The sequence below is a fragment of the Grus americana genome, chromosome 17 (assembly GCF_028858705.1).
Source record: "Grus americana isolate bGruAme1 chromosome 17, bGruAme1.mat, whole genome shotgun sequence".
Lineage (NCBI taxonomy): Eukaryota > Metazoa > Chordata > Aves > Gruiformes > Gruidae > Grus > Grus americana.
The window spans coordinates 7,308,524-7,331,286 of record NC_072868.1 but is presented as its reverse complement, the minus strand read 5'-3'; the positions used below and the strand labels follow the sequence as shown (position 1 = coordinate 7,331,286).

At 36.1% G+C, this 22,763-nt stretch overlaps 1 protein-coding gene across 8 annotated transcripts in view; it reads left to right on the top strand.

The window, feature by feature from the left end:
* ZMYND8 (zinc finger MYND-type containing 8) overlaps nt 1–21,396 on the top strand; it is a 61,511-nt gene extending 40,115 nt beyond the window's left edge. For 4 of the 8 annotated variants that reach the window (XM_054844975.1, XM_054844980.1, XM_054844979.1 and 1 more), the window contains 10 exons: nt 1,517–1,657; nt 4,772–4,924; nt 5,768–6,271; nt 8,008–8,382; nt 10,466–10,656; nt 11,726–11,806; nt 12,873–12,951; nt 14,727–14,966; nt 15,122–15,279; nt 16,698–21,396. In XM_054844975.1, the coding sequence (XP_054700950.1) occupies nt 1,517–1,657; nt 4,772–4,924; nt 5,768–6,271; nt 8,008–8,382; nt 10,466–10,656; nt 11,726–11,806; nt 12,873–12,951; nt 14,727–14,966; nt 15,122–15,279; nt 16,698–16,895 (2,120 nt within the window). In that variant the 3' untranslated portion in view covers nt 16,896–21,396. Of the gene's footprint in view, nt 1–1,516; nt 1,658–4,771; nt 4,925–5,767; nt 6,272–8,007; nt 8,383–10,465; nt 10,657–11,725; nt 11,807–12,872; nt 12,952–14,726; nt 14,967–15,121; nt 15,280–15,574 lie in introns of all 8 variants that reach the window. The other 4 variants (XR_008579601.1, XM_054844977.1, XM_054844981.1 and 1 more) reach the window with 4 other exon arrangements.
* Nucleotides 21,397–22,763: the final 1,367 nt, after the last annotated feature.

Sequence of the window (22,763 nt, the reverse complement as noted above, 5' to 3'; positions counted from 1 at the left end):
TCTTTGGGTACAAAACTGTCTTGTGATATGATCCTGTCCATCTTAAGAAAGTGATGACAACATAACCAAATTTAAATATATGAAAATACTTGGAATTTTCAGTAGAATAACATGTCAAAAGGAGTAATTCATTTTATACATAAATTATCATGTGCATATGTGCGTACAGCTCTTATATATAAGGTGTAGCTAACAGGTACTGGTTTGTGTCTTAAAATACAGAGCTTTTGTTATACCACATTATTATTTCTTTATAGTAGTGGAGATATTCATGGACAGTCAGATTAAAGCTATTTTGTCAGATAAAGATAACAGATGATGACAGATGTTATCCTAGTACTTGGGTTTCTTGATTATCATCACAGTTCTGTGGAATTTTTCTAACTTTTTCCTCAGGCCTTACTATCCTCTGTCCTAGCACATAGAAATGCTGGATTGGACTGAACAGCAGTTAAACTGGAATATTCAGTGTCCCACCTGGCATTTCTACCTGTATATTGTTACAAATGCTAACTTTAGTAATATTTACTTTATGTATAAACTTAGTTGTCCTATTACTGGAATCTGTGTGTTTCAATTCAAATGTAAATTAAATGACTTGTTTGCTGTAAAAAAAAAAATTCAAGTAGTATGACTGCACTATCCTTAAACAAGAACAGTTTTATTTGGATGCCTCTTGTGTATTCTGAGTGATGTGTAGAAAATAACTTGGAAACAGTTACTGAAACAGCAGATAGCGCTGCCATTTAGCGATCTGAAAATATATAGAGAATCCTGGATGTACTGGGGAAGAAAAAGTGTCCAGTAGTGAGTTTAGGATTACATTCTCAGAGCATTAAGCAGAGATTTAGCAGGCAGAAATTAGTCTCTTGCTGACAAAAATTAGTCCTTTTTTTTTTTTTTTTTTTTTTGGTAATGGCCTGCAACGTTTCCCTTTCTAGACTGGCTGTTTCCAGAAGGTTGTTTTTGAAACATTGTTTCATGGAGATATTAAAGGCTCAGAGCATAGGATTTTGCTTAAACTCTGTATAAATTAGAATATCGGAGACATTTGGTTACTGATCTCCAGCCGTATTGATTACATTTACTATGATTTGTACTTTTAATTCTCTGTTATTGTAGCTAGAAAATGGGGTAGGTGGGGGTTTTCTGTTTACTTACATACATGAATTAAAATAGATAGCAATTTAGAGTGCCAGCATTTAACATCTAAAATAACCAAATCTTCAAAGCCAGAAACTTTCTGTCACTGCAAACAGAGTGATTTTGAAGGTAAGCACACATTTGGCCCAACTACATAGCTGCAATAAAATTATTTTTCTTACAATTTCTTTCTTTATTAAACTAAAATTAAACAAATAGTTGTAACTTACAAGTCGTAACAACACATTGTTGAAATTAGTAAACAAAAATCCTTTCCCTGCTTGTGTAGGTTTAAAAGCTGTTTTGTCCCAGTGAATATGGCTTTATTGTGATTATTTTTAAATCTATCTTTATTAATTTTGTACTTTTTCAGCTTCTCCAGCACCAACAAGAACGGGTCAAGCAGGGAGCTTGTCAGGCAGCCCCAAACCTTTTTCTCCTCAAGCATCAACACCAATTTCTGCTAAGCAAGAAAGAACTTCCACTCCAGGAAGCATTCTGAATCTTAACCTTGGTTAGTCTTAACCTTTGAAAATCTAATACTGTTATAGCTGAAGGAAGTTACAGTGGTGTCAGTGCCACATAATATGAACAAACTTGCTTGTATGTGGCTTTAAATGAACAAAGGGCTTTAAATGAGGCACATGTGTAATTATTGTTTCATCAAACATGCTGCTGTTTTTTATCAATGAAAGTTCCTGTTATTCTTTCTTCTCCTTGATGAAAGGAAGTAGTTAAAGGATGATTTCTTTTTTCAGTTGAACTGTATAAACAAATGTTTCTAAACAGTAGGTCAGTTTCTAAAGGTTGTAATTACCTGAAATTGCTGCTCTTCACCCCCCAGTCTCTCAAATGAATTGCTGGCGAGGTTTTCTTGTGGTCTTTGGGATTTAGGATTTACTAGGGCTTCTCTCTTGCTGCCTCACATCACCTCCTCGCTGACCATCCCTCTCTAGGGAGATAGATGGATGAAAGGAATTAGCAGATGTCTTGAACCTCCCTAGAAGTAAATTTTGAGATTCTGGAATTTTGAAAGATGCAGTAGGTAAGTACTAAGTTGGTAAAATAGTTCTGAAAGCCAAACGGTGTAAATCAGTTTCCTCAGTCACACTTTATTCCTGTGAGTATTCTGATTCAGTTCTGGCTTCTTTTTACCTCCACATGATATTACATGGAGAAACAGGATTCTGCCCCTTGGTATTAGCCAAATCCTTCAGGAAGGCTTGAGCTCAAATGCTGAATTCATGTTTTCAGTGAGTTACAGATACTCTGATTCTTGATACAAGCTCTCAAGTATATTTTTCAGTGTGTTAATCTATCTGTGTGGACATAACCACAGAATTAATTTCTGCTGCTGCACTGCAGCTGTTTGTTGTCTTATCTGAGGTGACAATACATTTGAAAGAACATTAAGAAATATGTAGTGCTGCAGTAGTTCGAGCCACAGATGGGAGACATCAGCTGGAGCATAGAATATTTTGAATAAATAGCGTGGATTGGAAAATCCAATGTTACGGTCCATGAGCAATACCATAAAAGAACAGCTAGTGTGCTTTCAAGTAGAATATCACTTATTTTTTCAGCTTTAGGGGATGTTCCTTTGCAAGTATACTCTTTGATGCTAGGAATGAAAATAGCAACCTTCTTCACTTAATAGTGTCAGCTGTCCCAGACATAGATTAATCTGTGAATCCCATGTTTTTTGGGTATGACTTACTGTGTCTCGTCATACATAATGTGAACAGGGTTTCTCTCTGAAAAAACAAGAGTGAAAGTCCAGAAAACAAAGACACTTATGTACCTTGAGCAGAGTACTAGGAAGACTTTTATGATCATCCTTCAGTTTGGCAATAAGGAAGGAAAATTCATGGAGATGAGCCATCTGTTGTTACTGGCAGACTGGGTAAATTGAAAAATGGAGGTGTGAATGACCAAGCCATACACAGATTGCTTGGAAAAAATACATATTGCAGATAGTATAGGACCTATCCTTGTATAACAGAGGCAGAAAAGGGAGAACAAGAAGTTTGACCTAGTAAGGAATGAAAATTTTCACGTCGGTAATAAGGAAAAGTAAAGACTTTGGAGATGAGCACTTGAAAATTTCTCCACAGTCAGCTTATATGCCCTTTGGCTCTCTTTTCTTTTTACTAATGCTTTGACATTAATGAGATAGACTGGAAATCCACATCTCCTCAGTGAGACCTCCTTGTAGGTTAGATAGAGAAATGTGGATTGTGAGACTTCTTCTATATATAAAGATGTAGGGCTCCCTGGGGAGGTATTATAGTGTCTCGTCTTCATCTTTCTCCATTTTTTCTTCTGTTTGTATCCTGCCATGTAGTTAACTAGGGCTACAAAGACCTGGAATCAAATTCTATACTAAGGGTGATAAAACAATTACTGCTGTGGAATTAGTGTGGATTGGGTGATGTAGTTTGCACAGGAAGAAGAAACCTCATTTTTTAAACATTTCCAATGCAAGGAACAAACTTTTGAAAAGTACTGAAGTGACTTAGAATGTTCATTGTTATTTTCAAAATTTACACTGCACTGAAAGTGATAGTTTGTATTATGTTCAGTCTCTTCCAGTATGAATATGTCATGAGTATGAAATTCAGTCTTACTTTTAATGACTATTTTACTGGGACTAGAAAGGACAATTAAGTGCTATTTAGAATGACTTTGTGTATGCTATAATGCATATATATTACAAGGCAGGATGATCCAAATTATAGCCTGTATATTTGGCTTGTGAGATTGCACCACACAAGTTGCTGCCTCTCTCTAGGAAGAGATGAGGAACTATTATTTTAGCACTGAACAAAAACTGCATGAATACTTGAATGGTTCCTTCTGTACCTGCCCTATCTGTAATATAGATTTGATTTGCAACTTGATAGGAGATAGGGTGGCCAAGCCTGATTGAGACAACTCAATGAGTCATTATGTACTATGGCTCTTAAATGCGGAAGGTACCTTGATATTAAGTTCAAACTTGTAAAGAATGTCTGGTCAGAGGAATCATTGGCTCAGCCCTTCGTATTTATTTCACTTTTCTCTGAGCTGTACGTCAACAAAAACATCTTGTAAAATAAAGCAATGCTTTGGCATCTTTAACTGCTATGGAATGAAACTCTAAACGAAGCACAAATGCACATTGTGCCATTGTTGTTTTGTGCCTTCTCCATGGCATCTGTCCTTTTCCAGCATATGGCATTGGCTCTTTTGATCCTACCGTGAGCCAGTTCAAGGAGCTAGACTGGCCAAACCTAATTAATTTTCTCTGTGAAAATATTACTGCTAGTAGTAAATAACAGCAGTAGCTTACTAGAAGTGTTGTCAGACAGCTTACAGACCTGAATGATTTCTTGATAATTTCACGTTGCCAGAGAAAGTGTCCACGTAATTGATGCATGTGTTTTGCATGTGAAATGTATAGTATCAGAGAGGAAGAATCCCTTGTTTGTAGTAAAGTAATTTTAGAATTACTATTTATCCCATAATTATAAAAGTTAAATATGTTTCAGATTGTCTGCATTGTTACTCAGTAAAATTTGTCTTATGTGGATAGTGATCTCTTTTCTTTTTGTAAAATATTTTTCTTAGTGTCTTTTTCTTTTTCTAGATCGTAGCAAAGCTGAGATGGATCTAAAAGAGTTGAGTGAGTCAGTCCAACAGCAGACCACTCCCGTGCAACTCATTTCACCAAAACGACAGATACGTAGTAGGTTCCAGCTTAATCTTGACAAGACAATAGAGAGTTGTAAAGCACAACTTGGTAAGTATATCTCAAGAATACAATGGACATCTGAAGGATACACTTGAGGAAATTTTGAATTGGAGTTCAAAAGAAGATTTTTGAATAGTAAAACCTTAAATATTTTATGTGTTAAATCAAGCATAGAGGATATTTGAACTCTTTGAGTCAAGTAGAATGCACTGAACTAGTTTAATTTAAAATACGGTGAGAGCTGATGTTTCAAATTTTTGTCAAAAAGCTTTAATCTTTTAATCTATTTTTGTATTATTCTGATGTAGATAGTATGACAGAATTATAGTCTTACTATTTGCTTTGTAAATTGAAAAATTTAAAGAACTGCACCTAACTTAGTTGCACAAATTAATATATCCAGTTACACAGGAACTGAATGCTGTTAGAAACATTAGTGTTGTCTAGCACTTAATTAAAGACTTCCTAGGTACTAAAAAAATCAGAGAGTCTTTTCACAAAATTTACGCAGTGTGAAATAAATTCTGCAAATGTACATGTAAGTAACTAATCAGGTGAATGGTGTTACTGATTTGAAGGTGGTTTCTTGTGGATAAAAATAATTCCTCTTTGTATTTGCCAGCATTGGTCTTAAGTTGAACAAAGCTAGAGCTTACAGGTAGTGGGGAAAAAGCAGTGAAAGAAGGACCATTGAATAAAAATAGGAATTGGAATATGTGGAAGGTAATTCTTATATATCCTGGTATTGAGATAGGGCACTAAGGGAAGTGTTTATGGTTTAAGGACTGACAGTTAAGATAATGGTACGTATACACTTTGTTACATAGAGTATATTTTTTGGTAATGTCAGTATGATGTCAGCATGGAATATACTTTCCTCCCCACAATTAGGAATAAATGAAATATCTGAAGCTGTTTATACTGCAGTAGAACACAGTGACTCTGAAGATTCTGAAAAATCTGACACCAGTGACAGTGAATATAGTGATGAGGATCAGAAATCAAAGAACGATCAAGAAGATGGAGAGGACAAGGAAGGTACAAGAAGTGACAAAGAATCATTGAGCTTGAAAAAAAAACCTAAGCCCCCAGCACAGAATGAAGACAAGGAGGAACTTAAAAGCACAAGTCCAGAAGTGGAGAAAACAGATGACCTGGTCAAAGAAAAGGCAATTACAGACACTGAAAAAGAATTTTCTGAAAAGGGAAAAAGTTTACAGCATCCTGCAAAAGAAAAACTGAAAGGTAAAGATGAAACAGACTCTCCAACTGTGCATCTAGGACTGGACTCTGATTCTGAGAGTGAACTAGTCATCGATCTAGGAGATGATCATTGTGGCCGTGAAGGAAGGAAAAACAAGAAAGAATCTAAAGAACCTCCTCCTAAACAAGATGGTAGGATGAATTCTTTCCTTCTTTTTTTTTTCTCCTGCTCTGTAAGGCTGTTATCAAAGCCAGAGTTGTTACCTTTATTTCTACATTAAGATAAAAATATCTGTACTAAACCAATTTTATGAATGATTTTTCATTCTTTGTGACTATAAGAAAGTTTCCAGTCCCCATTATAGTTTGTAGTTTAAATAAAACATGTTTCTTTGAGGTTTCTTTTCAGCAGCTTAGAACTATTAATATCCATAATCTTTGTTCTGTGACAAATGTAGAATTTATTTTGTAATCGTTATTACTTTCAGTTAAAGCTTTACATTTCCATAGACTTCCCAAAATTGCACGTATAGAAGAAGTTAGAACTTATCAAACATAAATATTGCATAAGGTTCCATTGAAATCAACGTAAATGCTATCAGTAATAATCAAAAGAACAGCTAAATCACATGTATTGTCCCTTGTTTCTGTGTGGTGCTAAAAGAGGAAAGCAATCTCAATGATTAAACTGCTTTTGCTAAGCTTGTTCTGCATGTTAGCCTTTTGACAAAACAAAATAGAAAACTGGATTTAAATGGCTAGATTGAAAAATATTTTATTCTTCCTATAACTTTCTCTTCTTGTTGGCTCAATCTTTTTATTTAAAAGAATGTTTTTAATCAGTTAACTGAGCATACCTTAGAAGACAACTTAATGCTTCTGAATTTTGAATCTTAAAACTGAGTTTAATGTATAAAAGTTACTATAAGATAATCAAGAAAATAGGCTTATAAACTAAAACCAGAATTGCACTTTTGGGGAGTTTATATTGATGGTTCTTGTTTAATTTGAAAATTTATTAAGCAAGGCAGCTTTATGAATTTCAAAACCACTGATTCATGTATTACTAGTGGCCTAAACCAGTGATGGTTGAAATAAGTAATCCTAAAATTTTACTTTGATATAGAGGCAAAAGAAAATACATATTCTGAGTTAAATTATAGGTGGATTTAAATATCCATATAGAGAAACCTATATGAATATATTCTAGACATCATTTGTGTCCTGTCTGTGATTCCAAGGCCCCTACCTTTACTTTTGGCTATCTGATATTAAAATGCCTTGGTCCAGAAAAGAGATCTGATGCATGCAAATCTGAAGGTCTGTGCCCTCTTTCCAGAAACCTGTCAATGCAGCAGCCTTCTCTTTCAGACATGTTTTTCCTGGCCACAGCTTGGGAGTTAATTCCTAAATAAATCTGATATGTGGAATGGTCAACTGTAAACTCCGAAAGATTTTTCAAGTAAACATAGATGTCTTAAATACACTGTATATTTGGTTGTCAGTGCCAGTTCACCTTTGTTTAGAAAGTTTTTAGTATGCTATTCCTTCAGTTATTGTTCAGTTATTTTTCCTTTTTCCCCTGAAAGAAATGGGGAAGACAGGTGTAAGTGGTAAGCCAGAAACATCATCCTAACAAATGCTAACTTCACATATCTTCCAAAGGAGGTCAGGCTGGTTTTCTGGATTTGGTATGGCTTGTTTTGCTTAATGGCTAGTGCTTCTGAATAGCCACCAACTTGAACTCATTTCAGTCTAGTTGACTTGTAGAATATTGAAATGAACTTACTTGTAAAATATCAATTGTCTTTTGAGGAGAATAATTCAAAGTAGACTGAAAGGTGCATATGGTTCTTCCAAAAGTTAGGTTAAAATTATGAATCAGATGTGTTGGTGAAATGCTGGCATTACATTTTATGTTTGTTTAGTTGTAGGTAAAACTCCACCTTCCTCCAGTGCAAGCACCCAGCCTCTACCAGAAACTCCAGTGCTTACCCGCTCTGCAGCCCAGACTCCACCAGCTGGTGTGACAGCGACTACTAGTGCTTCTTCTACTGTTAGTGCTCCATCTGCAGCCACTGGAAGCCCTGTGAAAAAGCAGAGGCCTCTGCTGCCTAAGGAAACTGCCCCCGCTGTGCAGCGTGTAGTGTGGAATTCTTCCAATAAATTTCAGACATCGTCTCAGAAATGGCACATGCAGAAGGTGCAGAGACAGCAGCAACAGCAGCAGAGCCAGCAGTCTCAGTCACAGCAACCTCAGTCCTCTCAAGGGACAAGATATCAGACAAGACAAGCAGTTAAAGGTATACACTTTCTAACTCAATGTGCCTGTGATGCCATAATTCCCCAGTAGTGATCTCAGTGATCCAAGGCTGCCCAACCAGTTCTTCTTCCATATAAACAAAATCTCAAAGTGTGGTTCTACTCTGATATGTGACTTTAAAATACAACAACTTACTCAGCATACCTGCTCTTTCTGGTGTGTATTTAGAGTCATGTCTCCTTATTTTAATGACAAAAAATTTGTGTGTGTATCTGTGTAAATATTTTTTTTGCATTCTTAGCTATCACAGATTTGGGAGAGTGAACCAAATTATTTTCTAGATTATATGATAAAACCATTAAGTCCATTCCATTTGCATGATTACCACTATCACTTCAATATCTACAAACTGGATCCAGTTTTATCAGACAAGAAGCTGATCTGTATGGATTTCCATACAACAATGAAATTACCCAGGCTACATTTGTCTTTGAAATCCCTTTTGTTTAACTCTTAACAAGACTTTGATGCTACTTTACTGAGCAAACAGCCACAGCATTTTAGAATGTTTTCATAACTTTTTTCTTACCAGCCCTTTGCCAGAGGTTTTGCTAGTAGTAGGCACAAGGTAATGTCAGCCTATGCTTCTATTGCTTCACTTCACAGCACAGCAACTTTATGCAAATCCAACTTCAATGTAATTTCAAGTTAATAAACTGAACTGTTTACTGTTGGGCCTGATGAATAGATATTCTCCATTCTGCTAACACTGCTGGCAAGCCAGTAATTTCATATAGAAGAGAGGTTTAGGTAATGGGTCACAATCAAACGTTTAACAGAGGTACATTTGTCTGGTCCAAAACTGCTTTTGTGACTGGCATTTAAGAAGTGTTGAAGAAGTGGTCTCTTTCTACTTGTAGACTGCACAAATTTGATACAGAAATATTCAGTGAGAAAAATAAAAGTGAAACTTGGTAAAGTCTTATTTTTAATAGTCATACTTTAATATAAGAGCTTAATAATATGGACTGAACTTTAATATTCAGCCTATGAGTTTGTCAATGTTTACTGTTGAGCACATCACAGCTATGTTCCATTTTAAATATTATATGCTAGAAATATATCACATGAAAACTATGCAATCTATAGATTTATTGTATACTGAATTGGCATAAAAAAAATATAGTACATACAGATAAATTGAATAACTTTTATTTCAGTAATTCCTGTTTTGAGGATATTGGCAACAAAGCATCTTATAATATGAATCATTAAAAATAGATTGAAAAGTATTATCCTTAAAATTTTTTTTTAAAAATTAAAATTTAAGACAGATAAGTCATTAGGGATGAAAAGGTGAGGGTCTTTGTATTTTGATTTGTACTAATTTTTTAATTACCCATTGCTTAAGATTATTTGAATTATTGATCAAAGATGAGAAAAATTTTCTTATCCTATTTGAACTAACACTATGAGTAACTTCTTTGCTTTAACGAGTTAATCTAATTTTGCATTCCTTGCTCTGCAGCCAGCCAAAGGCTAATATTGATCTGGATGTATGTATATTAAACATGTCACAACACTAGTGATAATTAGTAGTATTAATAACAGAAGAATGCAAATAATACCAGGAAGTATTACTGAAGTAGGCTTTCTTCAACAGTGGCTCACTAAACCTTGTTTCCAAGTAAAAAGAAAAGGAATTCAATAATACATTTCAAAATCATGGCAAATGAAAATGTCAAAGTCTAACTTATGCTCATACATATGATATGATTTGGGAGTTCTCCAAATTGAGAGGTTAGGAAGTGAATTCCTAGGAAGTGGGATGGAAAAGTCCCAAAATGGGAGGAATATAGGTCTGAGGGAGACTTTCGTATTGGCTAGTCTAAAATTATAAGTTTTGAAGATATATTTGCTTCATTACCTTTAAGCCTTACAATCATGTACAAGTTCACTGGCTAGGCACTGTATAATTAATTGATTAAATGGCACCATTGTATAAATAATGTAAGTTTTGGAAATGGTTAGGTACACGCATTTAAGTTAGACATTTAGGAGTTTGCCTATTTGTTTTCATAATTGTTTATGTGATTGATCTGATGTATGTTCTCTTTTCTTAGCTGTGCAGCAAAAAGAGATCACCCAGAGCACTTCCACATCAACTATAACCTTGGTTACAAGTACTCAACCTATTTCTATGGTTACTAGTTCTGGATCTGCAAGTACACTCTCTTCCTCAGTTAATACAGACTTGCCAATTGCAACAGCTTCAGCTGATGTGGCTGCAGATATTGCTAAATACACTAGCAAAGTAAGTTATTGAGCAAGGTTTTCTTGACATTTTATTTTGAAGTAAACTTCCACATTTTTGAAATTTCAAATTCTGAAATAACTTTATTTTCAGGTTGTCGTATGTTGCATATTCATTCTACTAGGTAGGAACTGTTAGATTTTGACAGGAGTGCTGAACCATCGTTTTAGAGCTGACTGAATGCTGCCATTCCAAGCCAGTGTGTATATGATAGGCTTCAGCTGCTCAGACACTTGAAACCCTTCGCTTTTCATGTTCCCCCATTACTGCTTCTTACATCGCATTGTGGTTTGGACCATTTTCTGTGTTTTCTCCTAAAGGTGTAAATAACCCGTCAGCTTCATATTTAGAGTAAACATTAATATTTCTTCATCTGTGCCCAGTAATATATATACAAAAATGTACTTATATTTTAAAATACTGTATAGCTTCATCAGATGGTAACTTGTCATAGGTGTGTACTCATGTATTAAAACAGAAGCTAAAGTTGTTAGAGAGAATATGTGCTGTAATACTTGTATCATTATAGTGACAGTGAGGGATGGGACATTAGCTTTTCATATACTCTCTTAGATCTTTAAATGAAAAAATCAAGGTGAATACTAAATAAGGAAATAAAGTTGAGTACCCAGGCATTAAAAGCACTAGAATTAATCTTGACTGTCAAGTTTCAATGTTCTCATTCAACCATATGGTCTTGGTGGGATTGGCAGTGGTCAGCAATGTCAGTCAACATCTTTTTTATTTTTTAATTTTTTAATTTTTGCATTGAGTTTCTTCCCCAAACTCATGGTAATATTTTTTTGTTATATCAATAGCAATTTCTTTGAAAAGTAGAAGGTCAAGCAGTTCAGCAGTTCAGGACAGTTAAAAATCAGAGTCCTGATTAAAAGTGTTATGTTCTACCTTCTAAATAGTTCTCTAAAAGCAGACCCAAATAAGTATATAGAGAGATTATGAGTCATTGTTAAGGGTAATGTAAGTTCACATTAAAGTGGTTGGAAGGAAGTGAAAGCGGGTATCTATTAAAAATACATATCAAATAATTTTTGTTATTGTTTTGTTTCAGATGATGGATGCCATCAAAGGAACAATGACTGAAATATATAATGATCTTTCAAAAAATACTACTGGAAGTACAATAGCTGAGGTTAGTGTAAGATTAAAAAAACTCACTGCTGCTTGTATTTTAATTCTGAAAGTTGCAAAATAGTATTTTTATATATAAAAGTACCATATAACTATACCTACAGTATATATTGAGAATGTCTAGAGATCCTAATTTATATGCTGTTTTAGAAGTAATGATTAGAGTGGTGGAGAAAAAAACTGAAAAAATATAGGGTGGGATCTGTAAGATAAATAGTAAGCCATCAAGCCCAGATCCTTAAAGCTTCTGTCGAGGATGTAATTTTGTGTCACCCTGCTTAAAATCAGAAATGAAGTGGTCTTGTTGAAAGTACAATTTTTTTAGTCCAAGTATTTGTCCACCAGAGGAAGAAGATTTTAATTTAATTCTAGTGTAGTAGCTTATTCCAGTATTTTGCTTATAACCATAGTTTTTAATACTTTAATACTTTTTGCATTTTTTATGAAATGCTATATGTTGCTTTTAATTGTCTCCAAAGGTAGTACTTAGTATCTTTTAAGTGTTTTCTTTAAACTTAGAAAAAGCAGATTAAGCAGTGTAAACCAAGTATGACTGTGAACAAATAAAACTGAGTTAAAAGTGTGATGATTTGTTTGCTCATTTTAACCGAAATAAGGAAGTCACAATTGTGAGCAATGATATTTGCATTCCCAACCCATAGTGAATGAAAAGCTTCCTTTTCTGTGCCTCATCTAGTTTTTTTTAAAAAAAAAAAGTCATAGTAAGAAACGCAAACAAAACTGAGAAATAGGTTTTTGATTCCAGTCAGAGAAATCTGAGACTCAACTAATTTCAGAGGAAGCAAGAGCAAGTTTATTAGAAGTTCTTTTTGTTTTCAAACAATCCTGTACTTTTTATGGTAAGCACATCTAGCAAACAAATATTTACAATACTTCAGACTTTGGTTTGGGATTTACTATGGTCTTGTTCTCACGTTAATATGAAGGAGCCTTGATGCAAGTGACGATCAGAGTCTTTGCTCTGGGCATGTTTTTCTGTGTAATAATTATGTATTATACACTGCACCCTGTTTATTATTGCTAACTATTAAGTTTTTAATATTTAGATTCGGCGTTTGAGGATTGAGATAGAAAAACTTCAATGGTTACATCAACAGGAACTCTCAGAAATGAAGCATAATCTAGGTATGAAAATGGCAGTTCAGAATACTGTATCAGTTTTTTGTCCTAAACGGAAAATCTAAATGCTTGTAGTATGTCTTACCTTCATCATATGATACTAATTGTCCAAGTGAAGGACAGAAAACCTTATATAATGTGCTGTGCTGATGTTAGCAGACACATTTGAGAATGTACACAAAGTCACTTTATCTGTGCATATTAAATAACATGTTCAGCCCTCTGAGACAAATTTAGGTTAAAGAGAGCTTTTGATATGACAGAACAACTATTTTATGCATCACTGGATAATCCCTCTTCATGAGGTATTTTATGCTGATTATTTTGTATGTATTCTCATATCAACCAGGTTCTGTTAACACAGCCACTGGAGGAACTGCTTCCTCTGGTATCTTTGTAGGTTGTAGCTGACACTTTGGTTCAGATCAGCTGTTGGTGTATATACTTTATTTATTTAAAGTGAATAGACAACCTGGACTCGATCTTGGTGCCAGACTCCGTGAAATAAAGTCAAAATACTGCCTTAAAAAGATAAAAGACTATTCCTCCTAGGAGGGGGATTTTCATCTCTACGTTCACCCAACCATATGGGTGGGAAATTAAACCATGATTAAACTGTGATTCCTCTTAAATTATCTTTTTTTTAATGCACTGTGGGAAGAAGGTTGCAATTGTGTGATCAAGTCTCCTTTACGCTACATGCAATCCAAACAGCGTTAGGACTGTGTATACAGTGTCCTAGTCCACTTTTTGACTCTTTCTGCAGAGCGCATCTGAAATGGAAGTGAATTAAGGGCTGAATAACTCCACATTCAGACTCATGTCTTTGGTTTGTTAGTAACATCTTGCTCTTTCAAATCAGGGCAGACCGTTTTTTCCACCACTGCAATCCAGTTGTGGCATTCTTCAGAATTACTTGGGTATGGCAACAACTCGTCTGCAGCTCACAGAACTGAATGTGTAGGTGTGCTCAGAAATAAAAGAAAAATCCTTTAAACCCTTTATCACCAGTCTTAAGCTACTGAATTAAACAAACACCTTTTAATGGTCTTTTGAAAGTATGGCAACTTCAGAGTTTTTCAGTAGACTCGAAAGATTCGTCCTGAGTTAAGGTGGCTATAGAATTGGAATGCTTTATTTGTGTTTGCTCATGTCCTTGAAAATTTTGTCAAGCTCTCTTTCACTCATAGTCACTCATAGTGGCTGAGATATCAATTTATAACCGCGTTAATTGTGGGTGGTGCACAAAGCAATCCTGAAGTAAGGCTCAAATTTACAGCTTTATTCATATCAATGTTCCTCTTGGAACTTCCATGTTTTTCTTTGTAAAGAAACCAAGATACAATGAACAATTGATTCGCTGTTACTTACTTATGAGAAAAGAAATAGAATTCTCTGTATTTTCTGAATATTGGAGTAGAACAGAAGTTTGGGCTTGTAAAGACAAGGTGTGTTAGCAGCAGCTGTGTACATTCTTTTTGTGTTTATGCTGCACATAGTACACCTGGATTCTGATCCTTTATGGGACATCTGTAACTAAAGAGTTAAACAAGCAGAAGGTAATGGTGAAGGGTAACAATCATGGTGCCAGAGTAAGAAAAGAAGATGGAAGACTTCCATTTGTTGAGTAGGTATGAAATAAGGGAGTCTCAAACTTGGGGAATATTTTGATTGTTAGTTTTAATTTCATGTTGTCTTTAAACTCAGGAAAATCAGTGTTTTGCACCTTGCTGTTGGGGGGTGGAAAATGGAAAACTCATCTTCCTTTGCTTTTTGAGTAGAACTGACAATGGCTGAAATGCGTCAGAGTCTAGAACAAGAACGAGATCGTTTGATTGCTGAGGTGAAGAAGCAGCTGGAACTGGAAAAGCAGCAAGCAGTGGATGAAACTAAAAAGAAGCAGTGGTGTGCTAACTGCAAGAAAGAGGCCATTTTTTATTGCTGTTGGAATACTAGCTACTGTGACTATCCCTGCCAACAAGCTCACTGGCCTGAGCATATGAAATCTTGCACACAGTCAGGTAATCTTGTTCTGGGCTGACTGTTTCACAGCTGAGGGGGTTAGGGTGGGTGGCACAATATTCACCATTTGCGTGGGTGCAGATAGGCCTGTGAAGAGTGACTGTGGATGGTACACACAAGTAGTGGCTACTTTCTCTCTTTTCCTTTATTTTAGCTACTGCAACACAGCAAGAAACAGATAATGAAATTAGCACAGAAACATTAAATAAATCATCCCAGCCCAGTTCAAGTGTGCAGCCTACACCCACGGAAACAGCCAGCACCCCTAAGGAAAAGGAAGGTTCAGCTGATAAAAGCAAAGAGAGTGTTACAGTGAGTATCATTGTGGTCACTTCAAACAAAAACAGTATGTAAGATTTCTCTGAAACCTACCCCTAATGGCTTCCCTGGATCAGCCAGGAATTTATGACCATTTGCATATTTCAGAGTATGATTTGGGGACTGAGATAGGGAGTTGTGGTTTTTTTTCTTCATCTTGGCAAAAAAATCTCCTTCTGTCCTCTGGGAACACCCTTTCCCCTTCACTCATTCCCGGTAAATCTTTGTGTTGGCTTGACTCATCCTTCCAGCCAAAGGGGACTGGACCTCTTTCTCTCTCTCTCTCCAGGACCCATCAGTGTAGCTTCTGGTCTGGATCTTTCGATACAAGTTGCCTTCTGATAAGCAATACTGACTGCAGCACTTCCAAGCCCTTCTTGCCTGGGGGTTCAGAGGCCAAGCTCAAGACCTGCATTCAGATCAACTTACTTTATCACAACAGACTGCCACTAGGGTACCACAATGTTCCATAACACTGATACAACAGTTCACCTGGATCTACAGTTAACGGAGCAGTGTGCAGTTACGAAATCCTCCATAGCATCTACTCTGATAGTATTCAGTAGGCAAGGATGAGCAAACGCTCTAATAAAAGGGACTTAACATTGCATATATAGAAAATGTTTATAGAGAAGAATCTGCTTTATAGGTAGGGCTTGACTATTAGCAATTTCAGCATCGTTTTTCTTCTGCCCTTGCAAGATTTATTAAATGAAAAATTTGGGGGGGGGGAGGCTGATCCTTCAAACCCTTACACATGATCCCCCACGTCAGTAGGAGCCTTGTTGTATTTTAAAATATTAAAAGCAAACTAATTTTGTAGTATTGTGATTCCAGCATGATGTCTCATTGAGATAGTCCTATAGAATTGGGAAGCATAGTAAACTAGAGAGCTGTGTTCATTTCTTGACACTTTTGCTACTGTCTGGTGTTAGATCTCTGGGCTTGACGTGTCATCTAAGGGAGTAACTTGGGAAACAGATTTGAAGAGAGAAAAAAGGATGTGCTGTTCCACCTGAATGCTTTGGTGAAGTTAGTTAAACTCTGGCTCAGTCAATGTTCATATGCATTGTTTGTGGCAGCACTACCTTTCTGTTACTGGGGAAATAGGGGATGGGAGAAAATCAATTACCTAAAACTTTTCCCAGGGAATATTCCAGTTATACAAATCTGGAATTGCTTTCACATAGATGTTCTACCTGAAACATCATGCTGTATACATTGATCATGTTCATAATTTGAATTTTGTTTTATTAACAAAGAAGTAACCTGTGAATTCATTAAGATGCAAATTTTTAACACAAACAAAACATCCAACATAAATTTCATATAATAATAATAATAATAACAACTAGGTGGAATTTATGTAAAAGCTGAGACTTCTACTGAGGTTGCCTGTGCTGTCTCTGCAGATAGCAACAGGTGTGACAAGCAACCAGCCTATAAAACTGGTCCAGGTACCGCAGACCACCACCTATATTCCAACTACTCAACCCACAATTGTAAGTACAATATCATCATTTAAAGTCTGCAGTAGTGCTGTTCCTGGCATTAAAATTGCTCAGTATTTCTGGGGGGTTGTCTCCGTCTGCTGTTTTATCAAGAAATGAATTCACTGGTATAGTCTCAACTTGCAGTGCAAAATGTCCTATTTTGCCATGCAACATTCCACCCTTTCATTTCATCATTCATTATTACAAGGATTCAGAAATTGTCATTAAGTATAGCAAAAGCACTGAGGACAGTCAGACTTCCATTTTACATTATTATGTTAGTTATTTGTCAGTGTCATGTATATACTTGACCACAACATCAATGTAAATATATAGAATTCATTTTAAATATCTTTTTGTCTATGGTATCCTAAAGAGATTTAATTAATTCTTAGCTATGCTTGATATTTCTGTGACATCTCAGTAACTATGAAAGAAAATACGCATTCAGCAGCAGCATATCCCCCATGCAGTCCTGCACATTAGCGTTACAAAATTATGAGAAATGGCATTGGAATCAGACCTGGGTTTTTCCATCAAAGACTTTACCAAGGACACTTGAATTCCATAGTGTCAGTCACAGGAGATGGGACAGAAGTGAGTTTGATTTTTGTATTTTATGCACCAGAATATCCCATTCTTTCAGCTGGTCGTGTTCTGCAGTGCTTGCTTCAGAGTCAGCACTGCATCTGATCTGACATTCTTCTTACCAAAATGAGACCCGCTGATACCGTGCTGCTCACTGAGCAGCATGCCCTGTCTCTGGTGGGTTCAGCAGAGAAGCCCGTGTGTGGGTGACTGAAGTTAGATAATTTATAACAACAACTATGTAGTAATTTAACAGTGTACCTTAATCACACTGTGTTTGTGAGGCCTAATTTGCTATGGTAGTTACTCTGTCCTTCCCTCTCCTTGTGTACACACACCCACGTGCGCACCCCCACGCCCCACCCCCCAGCTGCAGGACACCTGCCTCTGTGTGTGTGTGTATCTATGGATACACGCACACACACACACATACAGTATTTCATAGCCATTCTATACCACAGAAACGCTCTTAGTGGGGATCATGACTTTTCACATTCCTAGCAGCATTTTAACTCATTTTGTCTCAACTGAGAGCACTGTGCACCTTCACAGCATTGGCCCTAAGTTGCTTGGACTGAATTACCATAACAACAAGTTTTTATATGTGTTTTAAAATCAAATAGCAAACATCAAAGATATTAGGCTCTTTTGTGAATAGCTGAGAGGTGGGAAGATCATCAGGTGGTTTTGTGTAATATTCAGAAAAATGGCAGTTACCTTCATGGGTTTTCTGTAATACAAAGTGTATTGAGTTATGTAAAGCATAATTGGAACGTCCGAAAAGTTTCAACCTTTATTTGTGCATGTTTAAAACTTTGTACACATTTGCATTAGTCTTGCACAGCTACAGACACCTCTGTATTCTAATGACTGCACGTGCAATTTAAATAATTTTAAACCTTAGTGCATGTTTAATATGTATGCAAAATGTACATATGTGTAAAACTGGCAGAGGTGGAAAATTTACCTCTCAGGGAATGATCTTAACACATGTAAGGAGTCTCACACATTCCATATCCTGATCAGTAGAAGAACTGAAACTTAATTTTTTCACTTGTGTAAGTGTGTATATTTAAAAGGCGACTGTGGCAACCTTAATTTCCCCACCCGTAGTACTAATAGCGACTTATAAAATGGCTTCTTTAGGGTTCAATTTGCACTTTGTTTCCAACTAGGAATTCCTTCCTCTGAACAACATCCACTATATCTTCTGGGTACCATTTCCATGGGACCCTGTGTACACATCTGAAATCATTACAAAATGGCAGCAATCTTGAATTTATTTAGCAAATTGGTTCCATATTTGGTTTTTTTTATTCTTTCTGCAGTTAAAATAATGTAAAAATATAAATTCATCGTCTTTGCATTCCAGGGAACAGAATGAGTAGGCTTCTGGAAGGCATAGACTTTCTCACAAAGGAGCTGATAAACACTCTAGGCTGGAATCCATCTCAGTAGGGATACTCACAATCTTTGTTGAATACCATTAAGACACTAATGTGGTTTCTTAAAACAGTGTGGGGAAACATTGGGCTCCAGTGAACTTGTATTTCTTCTTCCATGTTCTCTCTGGAATGTCACACCACCATCAGGGGAAGATCTGTGCATCCCTTTCAGATTCCTCAAAATCTCACTTCCTGTTTCTTCCACAACATATTGTGAACTGAAATGGATGCGTGCGTTTGATCACCGGTTGTGCATCACGGAATTGTACCAAAACATACTTGCAGTTTGTATGGTGTAGGCATTTCTAGACTTTCTCACGCTTCTGCAGGAAGGTTCAGATACAGACTTAAGATTCAATAAATCCTTTTCCAGATCTTCCAGAGTGATGTGACGGTGACCAGATTGTTTAACATTCTCGTGCCTTTGTCTCTGCATCTGTAGAATCAATGACCACCTGTAGAGATGTCCTGAAACTTCATTTGTTGAGATTTATAAATCATGATCTGTATGATGGAAGTGAAAAACTTATTCTATATTAATATTTTTACAGGGTGTATAAGGCAGTTCCCAGTAATGCTGATGTTTTTGTTATTGATTTGTGCAAAAGTTAACTTAAGTACTTTTTTGTTCAGATGGTTGTTCTTTGTTCTGTGTAGACTGAATGCATGGGGGAGTTCCTTTTGGGGAAAAAGATTTAAGTAATGTGTAACAAGGATATACTTATAAACAAGGGTATTTTTGTACTCCAGTTTGATTTGTCAAAACTTTTTCAAATTACAAAGGATTTTCTTAGCCCTTTTTCCTCTTCCCGTGTATTAGTTTGGGGAAAATACATAACTGGATGTAACTATGAAAACCTAACTCTCCAAGCACAGCCCGAGTGGGTACAGTACATACAGGACCACCTGTCCCTGTAATTACATAGTAGTAGTAATAATAAGACAGAAAAACTCTTGGCTATAGGAAAGTAATACACTACTTTCTACCCTGGAATGAGGTCATATTGCGGTAATAAAGGTATTAATTCTCGCACAAAATTGGAACTTGTTCTGGATTTTCCCTGGAAAAAAAAAAAATCTCTATTTCTGTGGTCATGTTTATGTGACCTTTAACATAACAATATGTTTCTCTTGGTTTTAATCCACAGACCATTCCTGTAGTGGTAAGTCCTTCTGCTGGGACAGTGGCAATGAGAACTGGAGTTCAGTATGTTCAGACCACAATGCCAGTCCAAGTACGAAGAGTCTAACTGCTAACGAGAAGTCCATACAATTGTTGGAATAAATAAATTAATAGAAATGTGAAAAATAAACAGAGTTCTTTGGATTAACCTCAAAGGTTCAGACTTTAGCTTTGTATATGTGTACAAAGCATTAACTACACTACATTAATGTAAAGCATTAGCGCTGGCTTAGAAAAGCTGAGGACAGGTAAGATCCATATTAAATCTATGCTTCTTTTGTAAATAATGTACAATTTGTGGATGTCATTAGAGTACCATCTCCTTTTTATATTTGTATTGACTTTAACTTATAAAGAGCGTTTGAAGTTGGAAAAGGAAGGTTTAAACCAGCCTTATCACAAGCTAACACTGAAAACTGGTCTTGGGAAACTGCAGTTATGCATCAAATAATATAATCATGAGAATCTGAACAACTTGATTTGCATTTGGATTGAAAAAAAAAAAAATTCTGCACTTTCAAACTCTTGTAGGATTTCTTTGGGCAACCAAGTGATGAAGGGTATCTTTTCAGTTAATTGTATTAGGCAAATTATAATATTTCCAGTCTGTGGACCTGAGATACATAAAGATTTACATTGTTTTTTACAATGACCAGACTGTTAACATTTATATTGTTTACAGGTTAAGTTAAAATTTCATTCAGTCCGATATCAGAAAAGTTGGAAAGCGTAATACCCGCTGGTTGTAGCGGAATTTCAGATCATTGATAACAATGATTGAGAAAAGTAAAGTTTTTTCCTATGCTTCACAGTTCAGTTTTCTTTTAAAATCCTCCAAAAGGACTTTGAAAAGCTTTTTGAATGGAACAAGAACTAGGTGTGGAGAAAAACATGGATCGGGAAACATGGGCAAAGGACTTTTGATGCTGGGCCAGAGCATGTATTATTTATATGATGGATTTATGTTTTTATGTAAGCATGATACAGTACAGTATGAGAGAAAGTAACCCCTGAAAATGCTGTCTGTTACACTTATACTGTAGTACCATTTTGTATGTTGTGTAAAACGAAAGCATTGAACAAAGCAAAGGTGATGTATGTATATGAGAAAATTAATTGTATGATATCATTCCAGTACATTGTTGTACATTTTAGTCATGTTGATTTCTCCCATTGTTTATAAAAGAATGCGGTTTGTACAGTCTCCAGCTAGTACCCATATTAGAGGGAAAGGAGTATTAGAGAAAAAAAGCGAGAACAGAATATTCGTGAATTGCAGTTGTGTTAAAAATAGCCTAGCTGGCCTTATTTGTGAAGCATAATTGCTTTTAGCATATGGAAGTATTTTTTCACATTTTCTTTGTATAAAATTTGTATTAAACTTAAATATCTTTTTTGACAATTGTGTTTCTTTGTGACTAAGACAGGTGACACACACAATATGCTTTGGGTTTCTCCAATTTTTCAAGAAACTTCACAATTTTTTTATTAAACTGGTTTAGAAAAATGTTCTGTGTTCCTGGATTTCCAGTTTCCTTTCAATCTGGATGAATGTCCATTTCTGCACACTCTCCAGACCATAGATCATTTCACTTACATTGGGATCTTCTGTCTCACAAGTGTGGGACCTTTGAGTCCAAGCCTGTCGAATCTGAGAAAAAACAAAGCAGTGTTGGCAGCCTGTAAAGCAGCAGCCATTTATGTATAAAACTCAGTAGCATCCGCTTTCTCTCAGTTTTAACAGCAGCAAAGGTCCATTGCTTGTTGTGGAACACTTATGCACTGCTTGGATTGGGGCTGGACTGATGTGCATAGTGTTGTCAGGTGTAGCTGTCAGTTCGAAGTGGGGACTGTTGTGTTGAGCACAGTTGTAGCCCTCCAGGAGGACATAAATTGGGCAAGACTGCTGTGTGCACCTTATGTGTCCGTTAGAAGAAACACGGAGCTAATGAAATAGCTTGCTGTGAAATCTTGCTATGAATATTGTCTTAAAGTTCCTACTCCTGTAGTTCCCTTGTTACGTGCATTTGTAAAACAGCTGAAGTTAATGTGCTTTTCTTTAAACAGTAGTACTGGAAACAAGTCTTGAAAGCTTGGAATGGTGTTTTGGCCTTCCTTATGGGACTTGAATCCTGGTGCCGCTGAAACCAGCTCGTGTTGGGAGGAAAAAGGAAAGAGAGGAACAAGTCAAAAATGGTTACAGGAAACCATGCTGCTTTCTGAAGTCTGGTGCAACCTATGGTTTTTTTTCTTGTAATGGGCATTGCTTTCTCTATAAAATTTTCTTTCCTTGTGAGAAATAATAGGTGACAAATCCTAGTAAAGATTTATATGAATCCAAAATAGTAATTCCCAACTAGAGTTACCAGGTCAAGATCAAACTATCATCTTGGATGTTCTGGTGACGCTACTTTTTCCACATTTTGGCTAGTTACGGTATGAAGTTCATTGTTTTTCTGAAGATTATTTTGTGCTAACTAAAATGAAGGAAGAACACATCTCTGGCATTATGGAAGGAGATGACACTGATGGGATGTGAATTTAAAAGACAGGCTATGACTATTATTTCCTGTATGATTGAATACCATGACTGGGCATAAGCTGCATCCATTGCTTGTGTCTAGAGTATCCCTGCACCCTACATGTATCCCTTGTTTATTTTGGATCCAAGTATTTGGGAAAAAAATACTGTGCTGTGTCTGGAATTTTTACTTCTGATGGTTCATCAGTTGTGGCACCTGACTCAGTCCTGTCATAGTCTAGTTGCAA